Source organism: Musa acuminata, chromosome BXJ3-7, assembly GCF_036884655.1.
Source record: "Musa acuminata AAA Group cultivar baxijiao chromosome BXJ3-7, Cavendish_Baxijiao_AAA, whole genome shotgun sequence".
NCBI lineage: Eukaryota > Viridiplantae > Streptophyta > Magnoliopsida > Zingiberales > Musaceae > Musa > Musa acuminata.
Window position 1 is genome coordinate 2355360 of NC_088355.1, and position 19930 is coordinate 2375289.

Sequence of the window (19930 nt, forward strand, 5' to 3'; positions counted from 1 at the left end):
AAAATTATTATATCAAATAACATAACTGACGCTCAACTCAAACATAGTGATTCATTACCTATGTCAGCAAAAAACATAATGAGCTATCACATGTGTGAACTCAAATCCATCACTCATCACTCATATAATATTATATTAATTAGAAAGATCGGTTACCTACCTCAGCAAAACATAATGAGCTATCACATTGTTTGAACCAGAAGATGCTACAGTGTATTGCATAATGAGCATTCATTTACCACAGCTTCATTGTTCATGAGATTCTATCAAACTGCTTCCCTGGTGTTCTGATTCATGTATCACTACACGTGGAATTTACATCATTCAAAATTATGACAATACTACATACGAGTCACATCCAGGTGATTACTCCAAAAAGAGATAACATGGGAAAGCTGTTCACACTTTTGTGTCATCAAAATACTTTATGAAATAAATCCACCATGTTTTGTGCATCCAATGCTGGTAATTCTAAGATTGTTGGAAAGAGATGCTACAAATTATTTATATATCTAGCATGAAACACAAATTGATTACAATAACCAGTGAGAGCTGCTTTCAGCAAACTCTATTGTGGCATTTCCATATTCTAAATCTGTAACATTGAAACAAGAAAAACACAACCTGATGCGTAAATATTACACCAATCTATCCATTGATGTTGTAAGGACCACATATCAATTGTGGAATCATGACCCCGCAGTCCATACAACTGGCTATACCATATAACAAGGTGAACCATTGGCTGTTGAAAGATAAAGAATATCATCAGACCAAATAGGTACCCCTTGCTATTTCTTTTGTTCTCTCCTCTTCCTAAAAGGTACTTTCGTGATTCAACTTTAGTACCAACCCTTTGAAATGACTCTTGGTACAGGCATAAAATTGCTCCTTTGCGATCTGAGTGATCCAGATTTGACCCATGGGAAGAGTTTCTATATTGGTGGATGCATCATGCCCTGGGTACATCCTTTTACCATTCTTGTGCACTAAAATATGAATGATTTTGTGTATCATAGCACATCGCATGTGAAGCACCAAGAAGATGACTTTGTTGCATCGCTACCTGAAGCTTTAGTGCCCAAATTCAAAAGCGGCGGTTTACTTTTGCTCACATGATTGTGTGCTTCAATCAGAATGTCTTGCATTTTTCATTATTAAAAATAATTGCCACTGAACCTTCTTTTCAATAGTTCAACCAGAGTAATTCTTGCCATACCTGCATTCAATAGTCAGCCAGACATCCCAGTCCAAGGGAATGTTCTGAAAGTGCAGAAATGATAGCATAAAAATCTCACTTAGCCCTCTTGGACCTAAGTCTCCTTGCAGCTACAACTTCTTTCTTGTGCCCTTTCATCACGAGTCTCTTTTCATGCTGCCATACTCTGAACCTTTTTCGATGTCTTAACCAACCTGAGTAATCCTTACCATGCGTGCCCTCAATGAAGTCAACCAAATCAGCCCATTCTGATGGATCTTTCTGATTTCCAGGTAAAGACTGAATAAAAGTTTCACCATTACATGTATTAGCTCCACTAATGTAAGAATTACACTTTGCATCCTCAATAGAAGTTAGACATTTTGTGGACTGGTCTTCATGTATTTCTGTTGTGTGGTTTTTCCTAATGTCATCCGGCAAAAGCAAAAGTTATTTTCAGTACATGCTGGAGAACAGAAATAACTTAAAAATATTATCCAGATGAAAAAGAAAAATATAAACACCACAACAAATGGCACATAAACGCATTTAACAATCAATGCTAATGAAATCACTTGGCAGAATAATGTTGTTTTTAGTTTCCTGTCCTAAGAATCCCACTCTCCAAAGGATGATATAAGTGTTAGGAATATAGACCAGTTCCCTTAATATATATCAGTTCTCTTCCAAGGAAGCTTGTCTGGCAGTAGTTTTTCTTTTTCACTTATTAATCTCCCACAATAATGGATCTTTCACCCTAAATCAGAATCCCTTCACCATTTCGATGCCCCATAACTGCTTCACCAAGGAAACTAAAATAATCATTCTTCACCTTCTGTTTTTCAACTAAAAATTTCATCAAAGTAATATTTATCCTCAGGTCAGCATATTATTTTAAATCTAAAGAAATACGGGCCCTTACTAATTAATATCTACAAATGGGATGTGGAACTTCTCCCAACCACATTGACATTGGTTCTGGAATGCAAGAGTTCCAAATTCGCTTTTAGTTACTTTCAGTTTCTTATAGTTTATCTTCACTTCACTGGCACTTTTTTAAATCTGTAACTTTGACCAAGTGTATATTTTCCCTTTTCTCATGCATACTAGAGCTGCCTATCGTAACACTCATTGCGGGAAAGCCTACAAGCTATTCACAAAATTTCTCCAGAAACCAACATTTACAAATCCATTTGTGTTCGTACACTAAGATTTTTAGGATAGTATAATAATTAAGATATTTCATTTGCTTTGCATCTTTGTCCTATAATTGTACATAAGAAACACAATAGCTTGGAACCTTTGTCATTTTAAGTTAAACTTCCCCATTATACAATTTTTTTGATGTTACTAAACACAATTTTCTTTGTAGTGTGAACTTATAGACTGTTTAACCAAAATATAGGTCTTCACACTCACAATTTCAACATCTAAATTTATTTTGTCTGTGTTGCCTAAAGTAGGGACAGATGTTGGAAATCAAATTATCAATACTCTTACAAATACTAGATAGGGTAAACCCTAATGTGCAGGTGCAGGATCAAACATCAAAGTTCCAAGAAGAGAATCAAGTCTCAAATACCAAACATACCAGTCCCCTCCTAGAATGGTACAGCATACCACCGAGCTAGGAAAAATACTAAAATATTAGGTGGTCTCAGTACACCTCAATATTAGTGCAGTATATTGCATTCTATCAAATAGGTAGACTGGGATGATATGGATGGTACATTCGGTACACAAGGATATCTGAATCCATGGTTTCCAGATTCCTTCCTCCTAAAGACAAACAATCAGCTATTGGCACAATATCATATGGTTCATGTCAAGTTAGTCGCCTGATAAAATCCTATGCAAGAAATGAAATTTTAGTTAGTCAAGACTTGATTTGATGCTATTGATGAACTATGCAGATTAAGATGAATGAGGCGGAATTCACTGTGGAGGAACAACTCAAGTTTATGGGTGCACAATCGGTAAGATAAAACTGCTTAATTGTAAGTTTTTTTTTTCTTTCTGATAAGCTTGACAAATCATGCTTGTCATGCATCCTCCTATATTTTCATTTTGCTTTACTTTTGATAACAACTCTATTGAATTCGCTTATATTTGATTCTTTTTTCCATAGAGGTTTTTCTTTAAAAACTTTCCACACTGATTCATATAGTGTAGGACAGTATAATAGACTTACAGACACCACAAACTTTTAACTATTTTACATAACTGGATAGCTTGAGATAAATACAGAATTTGACTTGTAACATATACTTGATTCATAGACTCATATCCACATGATTTAAACTATAAAGAAAACTAGTTTTTTCCATCCCATTGCACGTGATTCCTTCTCCACAAGCTTTAATTTTATGTTAGTGAAAGATCTTGGGCTATTTACTTTTAAAGGAAAAAGGATAATTAAAATACAAATCTAGAAAAACAATCACCATTGAAAGACAGGAACGGACAGAATGAGCAAGTGGTTGTTGGGATCAACCCTATTTTTTATTACCTGTTTCTGGTGATGCATCTGGTGGAAGACGAAATGGCGTATTTAGTTGTTGATACAATAAAACAAACAGAAAGAAAAGGAAGAAAAACTTGCAATATGACGTTTAATAAACTAGAAAAATGTTATGAAAAAGTTTCTAGTAACATATTGTGCTGGGTTGAGAAACAAAGGGATGGCTAATCGCTATATGGATGTTAATTTTTATAACTACATAGTTAATACATTTGTACTTCAATATCTTAGAAGAAAGAAAAATATTACAAAGAATTAAAATAAGAAAGAGTCATCAACTTCAGAATTTCAAGTTATCTAACATCTTTCTCCTTGTTTTAATTATTAAGCTAATGAATTTTCTAAACCACAAGACCTTAGAAATGGATCAAGCAGATGAATGCGTAGATAAATAGATCGATCCAAAAGAGTAATCCAACTAATACTATGACACCAGCATTCTATCTTGCTCTTGCACTTGGTGCCACAACCCAAGATATTTCATATTCCAGTAACTTTAATGCATCCCAAAATCCTCATCTTTGTGATACTATTTTATAAGATATTCCTTTCAAACAACATCTAATTATAATATTGTAGCTCTTACAATTGACTTCTAGCTAAGGTTTGCAATACTGTCCAGTACAGTAGATGTTTACCATCCAACAATCTACTGGTACGTGAAACAGGGTAAATCGGATGATATATCTGGTCCAGGACCTTTGCCACCCAGTACACATCTTATACTCGATACAGGGCAGTATAAGCCTGTTACCAGGCAGTTTCTTTTGTTTTTGTCTTTTAAAGCTTCTTTTCATTATTTTTTCAAAACTCAATATGCACTAGCATCCCAATACTCAATACACCGGTATGGACTAGTATTGAACCTGTTTAAGCCATGTCTGATACATGAAATTGTGAACCTTGCTTACAACAAATTTTCTTCAATCAAAGAGTCACTCAATTAACAATGCTTTATGAGCTATATGTATGAAAATTGTAACTTTCTAAATTGTACAAAATATGTTTTCAAGAAAACATATTAGCAGTATATTAATTATTGTGTCTGCATCTTGTGTCTCAACTTATGAAACAATTTATCACAATAGTGATTGATCAACAATGAACTTATGCAATCCATGTCATTAGTTCATAAGTAAAAACAATGATTAGATAGCAGGTTAACAGCTAGTAATTTTAGATAGATGGCAGGTAAAAGACTAAATATTGTGCAAAAATAAAAAATAAAAAAAAAAATAAAAAAATTCACACATCTGCATGGCATACCACTAATCCTAAGAGGACACATAGCATCTTACCTCAAATAGAGCATTTGAATATGATGCAAGTTTGATGCTACTACTGAACTTCTACAAGTTGATGCCTGTGTAAAATGAGCTTTCTCATCTACAAATCAAAACACAAAACTACCAAAGAAAAGAAAGAAAAATATGAATCAACTAGTATTATACCTTTATTTGCTTTTCTTCAGAACTTTGCTGAATTGTTACTTTCGATATAACAACCAATGGCATCAATACATCCAAATTACCCTCTTCAAAAATAAGAAGATTGAGAATCACCATCATCATAATAATGCAACTATTCCACAAAAACCCAAGCCTTCTTCTGAAACTATGATATAATAAGCTTGCAAAATGTGCCAACATCAGATTTGACTCATGTTTTGCAGAATTTGATCCAATAACATCCAGCAGAATTCTCTTAACAAGTTGATTCAATTCATATTTCCCAAAACAACTGATAATGCCCGCTATAAAATTATATTCCCTGCAAGCAACCTTATTACCCAATGCTTCAGAGCCACCTACACACCCTTTCTGTCTCAAGTTCCATATGATTTGCAAGAGTGATGAACTCATTAACTTCAATACAGCAGCAAAACAATACATCTCTTGCGAAATTTTGCTTTCATTTTCATGTTTTGTGTCTTCCACATTTTCTTCTGAAAGAATATTTATCACTATATATTGTAAAATTAAACAAGCTTCATCCCTGAAAATGTCATCTAAAATATGACTATTCTCTTTGATGAATGCAAAAGATTTATTTGCAATATCTGCTTTTGTTTCAGAAAGAAAATCCTGAGAGTTTAAGCAACAGAATTCAAACAAAGAGTCCATCTGATGTTGAAGTTTATAGTAGGTCATGGGTTGGATACAAGAATCAAAAGATAATTTCTTGTCATGATAACATGGCTGAACATGCTCTCCATTTATATTACTGACAAGTCCTATTCTTGAAATGTGACCTATATAAACATTGACAGAAAGTTCAAATGCTAAGATGTGGGAATTCATCAGTTCCTCATTCAACCCCCTATCAACTTTAGGCCTCTGTATGCTGATGCATTTGGAAGCCCACAAAAGCAGATGTGCTTCAAGCATACATGGTATGAAGAACATGTTGCGGAAACCTAGCAATGTCAACATTGTGCTCAGGCATATTTCAGATACATCATTCTCAACCTCATTGGCCCAAGACAGTGAGTTAATAAATCCATTGAATGTCCACTCATCATTAGTTGATAGAAGGAAATGACTGGAAATAATCTCTTGAATAGCATATATATCGCCGTAACTGCCATGAGATACAAAAAGCTTCTGTTCTGTGACGGAAACATTATCTGTCATTGTAAAATGTTTTCTCATTTGGCAGTTCTTCAGAAATTCATCAATAAACACCTGGGAGTGACTGACCATAAGTATTTCAAATATGCAAGAGTATTAAAATGCAAGCACATAAACATACTAGAAAACACACACATCTATCCAGATCAATAAATTGGAAAATAGTGTATACCAGAATTGAATAAAACATGTAAAAATATTGCAATTCTTAGAGGAATGAGCACCATAACCCAAATAATAAGTCAGAAGAAAAGGAAATATAGTTAATGCATATTTCACTATTTTGCTATTTCATGAGATGCGGCATGCTTTTAAATGTACATTTCAAAGCACAATTGATCATGTGGACCAAGTTACATAGTGGCTGGCCGAAGCATGAAATCTACAAACAAAGTTAGGAGATGGAACTAGCACATTAGTAAAAAAATCAGAATATTCTCAGATTTACCTAACAACAACGGAATCTCAAAATAAACAAAGGTCCATCTATCACTTGTCAACATTAATTTTGTGATTTTTCCCATTTGCAAAAATTGGTTCTTGACAATTATATATTTGGTAGCAACATTATCATCATCCTGAAGTTTTAAGTTTTGAGATATCAAATCAATCTAATAAGGTCTTGCAGCTCTTTATCTCAAGGTCTAGGTCATCAACACAATTGTATCTATAAAGGTCAAGACTAAGGGAGGGATCTTGAGCATGAACTCCATTATGTAAAAGTTAACCCCCAAGTGATAGAGAGTGACTATTGATGTTAGACTCAGGTTTCTAAAGTTTAGCAAACTTCAAAATAACTTTTGTCATGCCAAACTATTGTTAACGTCATAAGGTCTCTGAGAAGTAAAATCAAGTTTGAGCTCTGAATGCTTACAAAGGATTAGTGTTCTACAGCATCATTGTCTAAGGTCATGTTTGTTGACAGAGCACGAAATATCTGTTACGAATCTTCATTAGCATTCACGGATCTGTCATGTCGACTAGATTACTACAAAGTAGGAACAAGTAAGTTCTCTTGTATCTAAATATTATCTTGTTTTCCCTTGTTGAGTGAACACTGTGGATACTCTTAACAAAAGTTGACAACCATAGGAAAATAATAATTCCAATTTTCAACATTCAGGATAAAAGTGACATTTTAGAAGACATCCCTTACATGAAAATGATCGCAAAAACAATTCATATGAAAGACTAGCATACCAAAAATTACCTCAAGTATTCTTCGGAAAAAGGAAAGCATTGGCCTTCTAGCTCCCTCATTTGGCCCATTTATCCCAATTAGATCACTAGGGCACCAATGAGGAGCTAAGCTTGTGACCCCACTAATGATATTATCTGCCTCGGGATGGAGTTTGCAGCTACATAAAGCAAATGGTAAATTTGGTACACACAACCTCCGGAGAATTGACAAGAGAATCTTGCATTTCTCTACAACCAAGCTGAGGTCAAATTCGAGAAAATGCAGCATGACCATGCAACACCTCAACAGAAGTACGAGTCCCTCCTGATATGAATCAGTGAACGTGGAAGGCACTGGGTGGCCTACGTCAGAGAACAACCGTTCGAACTTCTCCTCTAGCTCACGAAAGAACAAATTGGACAGGTAAGTGAGGTCAGCGAACTCTCTTCCTGTTTCTAACCACCGATTAGAGACGAACTCGGAAGCGGCGGAATCTCCAAACATTCGACCATCCCGTCGACACGGTGACTCATAGGGAGATAAACGCAACAGAAGCTCGTACAGAGGTCTCAGGAACATTGGGAGCCAGAGTCTGGGTGAATTGGACCACCCAGCAGCAATCGTGAACGAAGGGATATACCATCAAGATCTTCTTTTGGTGCAAAAAAAAAAAAAAAAAACGCAAAAACGACGATGAGATAACAATCTCGTCATTCTTGGAAGGAATGACGCAGATTGATCCAAAATTTTCTGAATTTTCTGAAGCGCGAGACGACATATGGGAAAGCGGAGGTTTACCTGAATCGCAGGAGGCCACGCGAGGAGCGAAACGAGACGGCCGAGAACCAGGAAGGCGAAGCGAAAAGCTTCGTCGTCGTCTTCTTCTTCTTCTTGAAAACCCTAAGCGGGGATGGAGCGGGAGGAAGAGCGAGCGCGTACGATGCCGGCCCCAAATCTGGTAACTCGCGGTCTAGATTAGTAACAATAAATCGATATCCTTTTACTTACGGGGGAACACCAAATGGTATATGTATACTTGGTGATCCTTTAGATAATTATCCGTTCAATTGCTCTCTTAATTAGGAATATATATTATTGCGATTAATTTAATATATATATATATATATATATATATATTCTCATGTTAATACATACTATCAATCTTTAGATTGGGTGAAAATAAATTAACAGTGCTTTAATAAGAAAATATTATCATATTATGTTGATGTGGCATAAAAAAAATATTATCAAATTCAAATATTTTTTGATCTTAGACGAATATATCATAGATATGAACGAAAGTTTTTAGTCATGTTCGATACTTGAAATATATTGCCCCAATCATCGGTAGTCTGAAAATTTCAAATCTAATTTTTGCTAAAGAGTAATCCAAACCCTCCTAGCCTATGAACATAAATAGGAAAAATAAGGATTCGTTCATCCTCCTATTCACCACAAGTGTAGCAGCACTGTAAAAGTACATCATATCTATTTTCTTCCTTTTTATGCAAATGAGAAATGTAGACATTTTTATCCAGAATCAATCAAGTCATGGTTGTGGACAATTATGGATCAAAAACACCCAACTATTTAGAATGCTAGCATCACTAAGATTGCAAAACTAGTGTTTATTGCTCATCCAAATAGTTGGATGAGGAATAAACACTAGTGAATGGAGCATTAGATGAGCAATAAATGTCCAACAAACTAGTGTTTATGATATATATGTACCAGAGCCATATACCAGGTGCAGAAAGATACAGGAAATTTTGGTTCCAATCCTTTCTTTAATTTAAAAAGGCAAAAAAAACACAGAAATTCAGACTCCATGAACGATATCTAGGCTACCAACTTAAATGTGAAACCCAGGTTTGGGCTCAAGTGGCACAAAAAGGAAACAAAGAAGAGGAACATTGTCTCATCAAAATTTTACAAAGTACTTTCATGCAAATCTAATGAGATCGTAATGAGGTCTTCAACATCATAAAACATTTTTGCCAGTTTTGCCGTCCTAATCAGGCATCGTCCATCACTCACAGAACATGAGAAAATCAATGGCTGTCTGTCAGCAAGATCAAAACGAAATATCACCACATGAACACAGTTGATACATCCCAGACCCTACACAGTCCATGGCTGACATCCAAGTTATGCTGGGGAAAACATTTTAGTACCTATCATGACGCCTGCAACAAGACATTAAAAATGTCAAATTGAGCTAGTCATAATTTTAAATAAATGAAAGCCATAAATTTAATAAAAGCAAGGCAATGCTTGCACAGTAAAACTAATGTGAACTGAAAAAAGCTGTTTGGAATATAAAAATACGTTTTACATATTATGTCGATTCCTCCTTTTTTCCATTGTTAGCTACAAACTAATTTTGAAATACCATGACAAAGAGCTTGTCAAAATTCTCATAGTCAGCCGGAGTTTGTTCTTGACTCACGATATCTGGATATCATATATGTTCCAATGACAAAACTGTATGGAAAGAACATACAATATTCCACTCATGATACTGAAAAACACACTAACATAGCATATGACTTATCAAAATTGCTTTGCTATAATCTCCCATTGTTTGATCTTGACTCAAGGGACATTAGCTACAATTTCATTGACAATATTTTAAGGAGAAGCACACATAATATTCCATTCATGATATTGAAAAATAAATTATTAGAAAACAGGAAAACAAAAACATCGCAGCTGATGACCACAGAATGATATTGACCATCAAGACTCTACTACTACGCAATGCAATGTGGAGAAAAAATGGAATCCCACATTCACCATAATATTGACTTAACCTTGCACAAAAAAGAAGAAAAAAATAAAATGAGTTCTTGAGAGATATTGCAGGATGAGGATTACAGAAATCATAATATTGGCCATCAAGAGTCTACTACTAGGCAATGCAAAGTGGAGGGAAAAAAACCCACCTTCACCATAATATTAACCTACCCTTGCACAAAAAACGCAAAAAAATTAAAATGTGCTCGAAAGACCAAGTGAAAGTTTGATAAAGAGTAATTTATGATGAGAACACCAAAGATATGACAACAACTAAGTGAATGATAAATCCCATATTTATTTGCTCTTGGTCACTATTAATATGAAAAAGATTAGCATCACTTTCTGCAAATTTAAAGTTAAACCATGTCTTAAGAAATATTTTCAAACACACACAAGTTTATACAGTGTTTAGCTTAGACAACCAACTCATGACAAATATGGTTAAAAAAAGCAAAAACAAATTCTAATATGTAGTTTTTGGATTGCACTAGCTACTGAATGAACAAACAGAATAAAAATATTAAAATATATATACAGCAATACCTATGCCGGTCATAATCTCTGCCACGATCCCTTGATCGAGAACGTGACCTTCTTCGACTCCTCGAATCATAGTTGCGAGATCGATCAGTATCTCTGTCTCGGTCTCTATGATCTCTATCATAATGCCGATCATGATCCCTATTTCTTCGATCGTGTTCTCTGCCTCTATCTCGATTATCACCTCGAACCTCTCTATCTATGTCTCGATCCTTGCTTCCTGCCCTGTCATGATCCCTACTCCGTTCTTTTGACCTAAGGCATTAATTTAAAAATATAGTTGTAGATTAATGGCATTACATAGGGTTGTCCAAAGCATGTCAAACAAAGTAAATACCTTCTATCATCTTCAGAACGGTCAATCTTCCGCTTTTTGTTTCTCTCTTCCTGGGAAAATAGTTGTGAAAACATTGATATTGAAAAACAAACAAGTGGATTATATCTAGTCAATCGCAACCAGAATATGATGTCCAATATGTCATGAAGTCAAAAAGCAAGGAAAATAAAGAAATTGAAGACGGACATTGAAAGAACAATTTGCCTTTGTCAGTTGAAAATGTTTCAATTATCAATATCACTGAAGGCATCGATAAAGTGCACAAACAATTGGACAACTTTCACTGGCTCCCAGTGATATGTCATAGAGGTTTTATCAGATACTTTTCAGAAAGAGAATGAACAAATGAAACTAACATTGTTCTTTGTCTGGATGAACACATCAATGCCTACTCGAGAAAGTACTTGTAGCGAGACTCAAGGTCAATGAACTATATAGAAGCCTTTTTACAACAACTGTCAGCTGCAAAACGTAAGCTAATGGCCAATTCAGTTGTCTGTTTATCAATTGAAATCAAAATGGTAACTAAAACTGAAGCTTTCAAAAAGAGTTTCCAATTTTCTGCTAAAAAATTGATCTTATGATCTAGAAACCAACAATTTGGGCCAGAACAGATACCAATGTCCTCACTTCAAATTGTATATTTTGAAAAGTTCGCTTCCATACCAAATAATTCATTCAGAAACACTTAAATCAAATAAATAGTTATTGTTAAGATGGCCCACAAGTTACCTAACAGGTGTTATGAGGTCTCTTTCGTTTTTAGCATCATATCCCAAATTACAACTAAAAACCAGGCCCATAAAAAAAAGAACAAATTCTTCAAGATAAAAAAGAAAAGAATCTTCAGCTACCAATTTTAATATGATTTACATACTGTTCATCTGCTTACAGTTTCTTTCACTTATGTGATTGCAGTTGTCCAGACAGGGAATAGGACTGATTCTCAGAGCCCATATATGGCCACCTTTGATTATTCCAAAGATCCTCCCACATCACAGTGTGCTAGCCAAAAAGAAGTGATGACAGAAAAACATAACCACATGTTGAATTTTCATTGAGATAAGAAAACTCACTGATGTCAAATTTAAGTGTAACTCTTTATTGCAGAATGTCAGACATTAAACCAGCACCTGACGAACATGTTCAGAGATTGAACTTCAAAGACATTTAGTAACAAGACAAACCAAATCAACACAGAATGTAAACCAAAATAATAAGTGCATCCTGTTCAGGATTTTATGTACAGTACAGCAGCAGCATCTATCCCAAAGAAAGTGAATAGTTCCAAATCTAAGAATGCATCAAAAAATTCTAGGATATTAAATTGTACATAAAGAAATGACGTGTAAAGGTTACCTGGAGTTCTGCTAATTTCTCACGGATTTGCATATAGCCCAGATGAAGTTTCCCTCCAAAATGATCAGCCAAGCGACGGTCACTGTACACCACACCAATGAGCAGCTGATTCATTAGGACAAATACAAAATATGTATAGCTCTTACCAATTTGTTATAGCCTTTTAAGTTCTAAAAATATAGCAAAATATAAAATACAATATTCTCTATTAACAACAAAAAAGGTAATTCTCATAAAACTATGCATAAGGCCAGAATGTAGCAAGGATGTTATGCATTTATTATAAGTACTTCAAAATCAGGGTTCAGATTCTCAGAATAATAATTATAACTTTTATACAATAAAATGAGAAAATTACTTGTCATAGACACTCAAGAATGCTCCACAAATATCGCATACCCGCAACTTCTGATCAGTCTGCGAAAGAAACCCAGATTGTGTTATCATTCTTATATTAGATTCTATAGCAACCCTCTGAACGAAAGAGACATAAAAAAGCCAATGACACAAGACAAGTCAAAAATACATATACAATTAGATATCGAGGCAGTGATAAATGGAGCTGTCCAAAATGGAAGGACAGAAAAACCCAAACCACTTATAACTGTTACTACAGCCAAGATACCCATGTTTCGCTAAAATCCCGTATCTTATACTCTATCACACCAACACACATACCCTGTTATTCCCATTATATCCTTGCCTTAATGGCCTTGACACATACTCAGATCATTACCTGGTAAATTGTGCTCAAACTCCAATACAATACCTGATCCTTCCAAGTTGAACCTTACAACTTAATTGGCTTATGTCTTTCTTAATGCCCCACTCACAAAGGAGTCTGCCCTGTCTTTTCTACATCCTCAATTGACAATTTTAAAAAACTACAAATTACATAGTCAAGTTACGGCTCAGTCCCCCTCAGAAGGTTAACATAACATTAATGGCCATCAGATAAAATAATTGTTTAATTTATCCAGTGAGCTTTTGCAACGTAGAGTTGTACTCCATAAAAAATTAATCCTACCAGAAACAGGTTCTCATGACAACAAGAACAGATGTGGCAGGATGATAATACACATGCTAATACTTGGATTGCGGGAACCTCTATAGGCTACAACAGAAAGTTAGGATGACTGGAATATAAAGATAGCTATGACATCCACATATAAGAAACAAGGTCCCTAAAACCGCGATCTTTGAAATTCCTACAATTGTATGACAAGGACTGTTTGTAGATCAACTATTTTTCACTAAATTTTAATTATACAAGCATATAAGAAACAAGGTCCCAAAAACCACAACCTTTGGAATTCCTACAATTGTATGACAAGGACTGTTTGTAGATCAACTATTTTCACTCAATTTTAATTATACAAGCATACAACTACAAGTCTACTCACAAAAGAACACATTTAAATATACTAAAGATCAATTTGTGTTGCAAAAAGGAGATGATGGAACAAAATTCACAATATCTGTTGAACTCACTATTCGAACATCAGCAGCACTATACTTCGAAGATTCTAGGACTGGCTCTTGCCGTGCACCCAGCTGAAGAAAAAAAGTGTACTCATAATTGTAATGGCACAAAATTTCTTAAAAGATAATATAAGATACAGTTCTACCATGTAAACAAATCAAACAAACTTATCATAAATTGACAGACAAAACAGTCATGTCTTAAATGTCAAAAGTACAAAACCTTTTTCAGAGCTTCTGCCTCTTCTAGAGCTTTCTGGGCTTCATCTATCATACCCATCTCACCTGTTAATTTAAAGAAAAAAATAAGCCTTACAGGAAAATGAAAGAAATTACAATTAGTCTCCCAGATGTCCATTTTCCCAAAAAGTATCATAAAATCCATCTATAATTTGCTCCACTAGACACTAGACCCTTGCTGTCAACAACCCAGCCTTGAAATTTGATGCCCTTAGCATTTGAATTTTGACACATAAAGAGATGCCATATCAAGCATTAAATGATAAGTTAAAAAGAAATAGCCATGTGAAACTATCTTTAAATTGATTGTTGTCGGCATCTATGGGATACTAACATGGTCCTGACATAGCCAATTGATTGGCTGAAATAAGAAGCACAGTCAACAATGACGCAGCATCCGTACAACCTGTCCATTGAAACCCACATGGGACTAGGCATGGTGCCATTTCTGCACCACATCACCACCAAAACAGCACAATGGGATATAATATATAGTGGGCCCACATGAATGCCACCCATATACCATGTCAGGGCCATGTCATCATGACATGAGCAACACATTTTTCCAACAAAGCCAAATTTAATTTATTTTTCACTTTTTATAGCATAAGGAGGCAAGTTGACCAAAAGATATTAAATATCTATTCATATTGGGAAATGCACTATGAGTGGTCTGAACTCAAAAACATATTGAGAAATATCTACTCATCAACAGAAACTAGGGAGTAATTTACCAAGATCTTCCGCTTTCTTTAGTTTTTCATTAATCATTTCCTGGGTATGAGGGTCTGGAGGATTAAGAACAGGCAGAGTTGCTAACGGAGAAGGATTTTGAATTGGCTGTGGTAAAGAAGCCCTGTCTTTGTTGAAAGCATCAAGAAGAAGCACCGACTGCAGCAAAAACAAGATCCTGGCTTAATTGCCAAAAAACACAACTGACTAAACAAAAGAGCACTCAGAAGCACCATAAGCAACCTATAATTACATGCTTGCATGGCACAAAGTTGTTACACATTGATCTTGAATAATAAGACTTGAATCTACTCAGTGACTCTGCAGAATGGTACCTGTTTGTCAGCTCTTTGGGCTTTGAGTTCTTCCACCACCTCTAGGACCCGAATTTTACTATCAGTTTTTCCTTCAAAATCTATAGCATCACAGAGCAACCATATTGCATGTTGTTTAGTGGGACAAGCAGTAAGGAATTATTGGCCATGATAACATGTGCAATGGATGCAATGTACAAGATACAAGCCACAAGAAAGACCAATAGAATGGAAAACATCCACAGAGTTACATATTTTGACAATGATCAAAGTACCTACGACGATAGTTGTAGGAAAACATTGTGAAATTATTTGCAATTCAAAACACATGTTCAATAAATGCCTTCATGGCAGGGAGGAAAAGAAATATATAAGTTTAATGACTAAGATGGAACCCCAGAAATTTACTCAATTGAAAATGCATGTAAAACATACACGAGAAAGTAAATGTGCAAATGTGCTAAAAGATCTAGATACAGCTACCACGCAAACTGGGCGTGTAACAGGATTGCACGCGATCTAGGGTCCGGCTCAGGTTGAACATCCTGAAATGACTTAAATTAGTCGGATCATGGCCAAGGTATCAAGCAACTTGAACCAACCTGCACTCAAGCCCATATAAGGTTATCAAGTTATGGGCCAATATCGGGCTTTATGACAGTTGGTATCGGAGTGGACTCAATACAAGCCATGGTGAGAAGAACAAAGTAGGAAGGTGCAACCCATGGATGGGGCTAGGGACACATGAAGACATGAACCAATATAGGACCTCACATGCCGCCTACTAGCAATGATTATGGACTATGCATTGGAACTTAGATGTTGACAAGGACGTCAAGACTTACACCTAGTATCATTTACTTGGGCTTAAGCCTTTCAGATCGTGTGGTTCTAAGCCCATAAAGTCATTGATCAGTTTTCCCATCATACAGAGGAAATATAATCTGCAGCAATGAAGCATGAGGCAGAGGAAAGATAATCTGTGGGCAATGAAGCATGAGATGAAAATGAAAGAGAATATTCATAAACTGAGTGTCCCTTTAATTTCAACTGTTGTTTCAGAATATTCATTCAGTGATTGGTAAAAGATGGAAGAGAATCTACATTTATGCTTATGGTGAGATTGTTTCTTTTCTGTTTGTATTGGTTGCTAAATTCAAGAGAATGCTTCAATTGATCTTTTTTATGATCTTCCTAGTGAGATTTTTTGTTGGCTAATGCATGAAAGAGGAAAATCTTTGTTCACCTCACTTCTACTCTTCCAACCTTCAATAAGCATGAAACTGGGTAGACTACATAGAAAAACATTAATCTTAAACCAATAAATGAAGTCAACTTGAAGTACAGCATACCCATTGCCCATATAAAATTAGCGTCAAACACAAATTTGTAAATTTCAATATTATCATGAACAAAAAGAAATTACCGAATACATCAGCTTCTTTTAATTTCTCCTTTATTTGCTTCGACAATTCGATGGCTTCAGGCGTCTACAATTTAAAAGGACAAAAACCATTACACAGACTTGTGGTATCTGTCACATGACTGATTATCACATCATACATATAAAAGAATAGAACAATTACCTGAGTAACCTTGGATACAGATATTGCTATAGCAGCCTTAGCATCCTCATCCTCAAGTCGCTTGAGGGCTCTTTGAATTTTCCTTTCACACTCTACAATGAGTCTTTCTATCATATCTTCAAGTTCTCTATCAAAATTATGATCACCTTTTGCTTTTGCTTCTTCATATCTATGAAGAGTTTAGGAATACAAGACATGTACAGTGCTTCAGTAGCAACAGAAAATGGAATCAAATAACTGAAGTTTCTGATTAGGAGCAATTCTGGCCATCCAGGCAAACAGATGTCTTTATATGTGTAGAACATCCATGTGTACATGTAGCATGCATATGTGTACAGTGAACTTTTATATGTAGGTCATACAATATCTAATGACAAATATGTATGCATAAAAAGCAAAAGAAAATATCTATTGACATGTATATACTAAAAAAGTCACAAAGAAGTCAAAATCTAAGAGCTGCTCCAAACATTATGAAACAAATTTACTGATCCCTCTCCATAATGTGATTCAATGGAGACCAAATAAGTGAGAAACTCATTCAAAATCCTGATAACTTTTTCCATCCAAGATTAAGGGTGTATTGGCATTGTTCGCTAAGATGCTCCGGTGCATAAACATAAAAATAACCAGGAAGACTTAAAAGTCCAGCATTATCTAATTAACAAATGACTGCATCCAGCCAACTAAATAAAGGTGTTCAGGCAATATAAGAATGAAACATGAGAATTAATTTTATCCAATATATGTTCATTACGGACATACAAATCTACATGTTCGAATCCTGTATAGCAATACATTATTCAATCAAGCAGCAGAAACATGTTTCCGATATGTGAAAGTCTAATTACATTATAGTGAAAGATATTACTGTAAAACTATAAGACGGCATTACGATGAAGACGTGAAATTTTGATAGATAGAACTTCTCTGCCCATATCAATGGTACAAACAAAGCAACAAGATTTGCACTCCAAGAAGCACCAACTTGGCAGTCAAATATCAGAACCTTTGGCTTCAAAACAGACTTGAGCTAAGAGAATACACATGCTTATTACATATTGTAGAATATGCCTGTTAAAAATTGTGTAACTGCCCAGAAAAAAATGTACAGATATTAGAGACCGTTTAATATGATTTTGAATAATTAAAGTCATGATGAAGAAACAGTCATTGTTCAGCTGCATAACAATCGGCAAGCACACAAATTTAAACTTCAATGTTACATAAAACATCAAGGCAGATGTTTTATCCTGTATGAAGTCCAAAAACTTTGTCCCACAAAACTACACATGCGACAAAAAATGTGCTACTACATGGTGCATAGCCAATATGAAACTAACGATTATAATCACTGGAAAGGTTCATTGTTTACTAGAAGTCCTCATTCTAAATGCAACAGTTGTCAACGACTCTAAAGAAGAAGAAGATATGCATAGTTTCTGAGCAGAAAGATACTCTTTTCTCAGCTGCAAGGAATGAATCTTCGGACAGGGACCCATATCCATTTTCTGATACAAACCAGTATAGATGTATCAGCGCCCATAAAAGTAGATAAATAGTTTGAGATTTCAAGATTTTAACTACAGACAAAACTATCATTAGGGCACTCCGAAAAGACAAGTCAAGTAAAAAAGGCAAATGAAATGATACCAACTGCTGCAATGAACCATGGAATCCAAGCACGAAAGATGGAACATCAACAGCCAGGAAAACTAACCATAAAATCACAACTCAAGTAATTCTATCGTATAAAATTATCATATCAACAGTAACCAAGCTAAAAATAATTATAAGCTCCACAAGCTTCCCCTTCCAGACCAGAGAATACAAAAGCAAAAACAAACTACATTATCAAGTTACCAACATCAAAATTACAAATGTAATAAAAACACCAGCAAATAATAAACTTAAAACAAGCTGCAGGTACAAAAAGTTTTGGATTTTCGACACTAAGAAGACCTGATATAAACATATGATCATAAAAAGCATTAAAAACTCAACAAAAAAAAAAAACCAGAGCCAAACATCGCATAATCTCAAAACGAGGGGTAAAAACGATTTTGACGGCAAACAATAACAGGAGAATTGCCCAAAACGAACACACCAACAGAATTTAACAAAACCCTAGCTATCAGGATCCAGGATCCATATCTATATGTAAACTGTAAAGGCATACAAGCCAGCGAGATGGATCGAAGGATTAGGGTTTCGAGGAGGTGAGGTAATCGACCGTAAGCTGGAAGAGGTCATGGGGGCAGAGGCCGGCCAAGAAGAGGCGGCAGACGTCGCGGTCGTAGTACTTGCGGTTCACTTCCGTCACGTCCCCGTTGCGGTTGGCCCCCATGAGCACGTCGAGCTGCTTCCTGATGGCGTCCATCCTCTCTCTCTCTGTGTCACTCTATCTAGGGTTAGGGTTTCGACGAGGGGTTTTGGGTTCCCCCTCTCTCCGACTCCCACCTCGACGAACAATCAGCGGCGGGCGAAAGGGCCTTTTGTAAGGATCGAACGCAGAGAGAGTGAAGACAAGATATCGAAGCTGTGTCGACCCTCGCTGTGAAGTCGTCTTCGACGGAGGAAACGCCGTCTTAAAAGGAAGCCGCCTCTCTTCGAGGAGTTGTGCAAGCCAAGAGAGGGGTAGTGGTTGAAATTTACAATAGGAAAAGGACGAATATGAAATAAAACTGCAATGTGGACTTTTTTGCAACATAAAACACACTACATATGTTCCTCCCAAACATTAAAAAAAATAATATATATATATATATATTAAAAATTAAAGGACGAATTCTTATAAAAACAACTTTTATATATATATATATATATATATATATATATATATATATATATATATATATATATATACATATTTATATTTATATATATATACATATATAACCCAAATCAATTTCATTCATCATTTTGTGCTTAGATAAGTCGTTTCTCGGAAATACAAAGTGCTAAAATGATATATATCCAAACTTAGAGAAGAAACTCTTTCCCTCGTAATTT

General features: G+C 35.3%; 2 protein-coding genes across 4 annotated transcripts; both read right to left on the reverse strand.

Annotated features, from left to right (window-relative positions):
* Positions 1-477: 477 nt before the first annotated feature.
* On the reverse strand, positions 478-8514 carry LOC135643615 (uncharacterized). Its single transcript, XM_065160788.1, has 5 exons — positions 8328-8514; positions 7560-8121; positions 5171-6403; positions 5018-5082; positions 478-1622 (listed from the first exon to the last, which is right to left on the reverse strand). The coding sequence occupies exons 2-5, from the start codon at positions 8106-8108 to the stop codon at positions 1295-1297; spliced, it is 2175 nt and encodes a 724-aa protein (XP_065016860.1). The 5' UTR covers positions 8109-8121; positions 8328-8514; the 3' UTR covers positions 478-1294.
* Positions 8515-9423: 909 nt separating this feature from the next.
* LOC135643359 (uncharacterized) lies at positions 9424-19539 on the reverse strand. Of its 3 annotated transcripts, none has more exons than XM_065160197.1 (13): positions 19152-19538; positions 18377-18429; positions 16919-17087; positions 16759-16822; positions 15354-15433; positions 15021-15177; positions 14270-14331; positions 14056-14118; positions 12923-12981; positions 12565-12646; positions 11206-11255; positions 10872-11123; positions 9424-9715 (listed from the first exon to the last, which is right to left on the reverse strand). In XM_065160197.1, exons 1-13 carry the CDS (start codon positions 19296-19298, stop codon positions 9697-9699), a joined length of 1257 nt encoding a protein of 418 aa, XP_065016269.1. In that variant the 5' UTR covers positions 19299-19538; the 3' UTR covers positions 9424-9696. The 3 variants fall into 3 exon arrangements, 1 of the variants encoding a protein (XP_065016269.1); XR_010498219.1 differs by lacking the exon at positions 9424-9715 and adding an exon at positions 12098-12338 and having other exon boundaries at positions 11034-11123; positions 19152-19539; XR_010498220.1 differs by lacking the exon at positions 9424-9715 and adding an exon at positions 12282-12338 and having other exon boundaries at positions 11059-11123; positions 19152-19539.
* Positions 19540-19930: the final 391 nt, after the last annotated feature.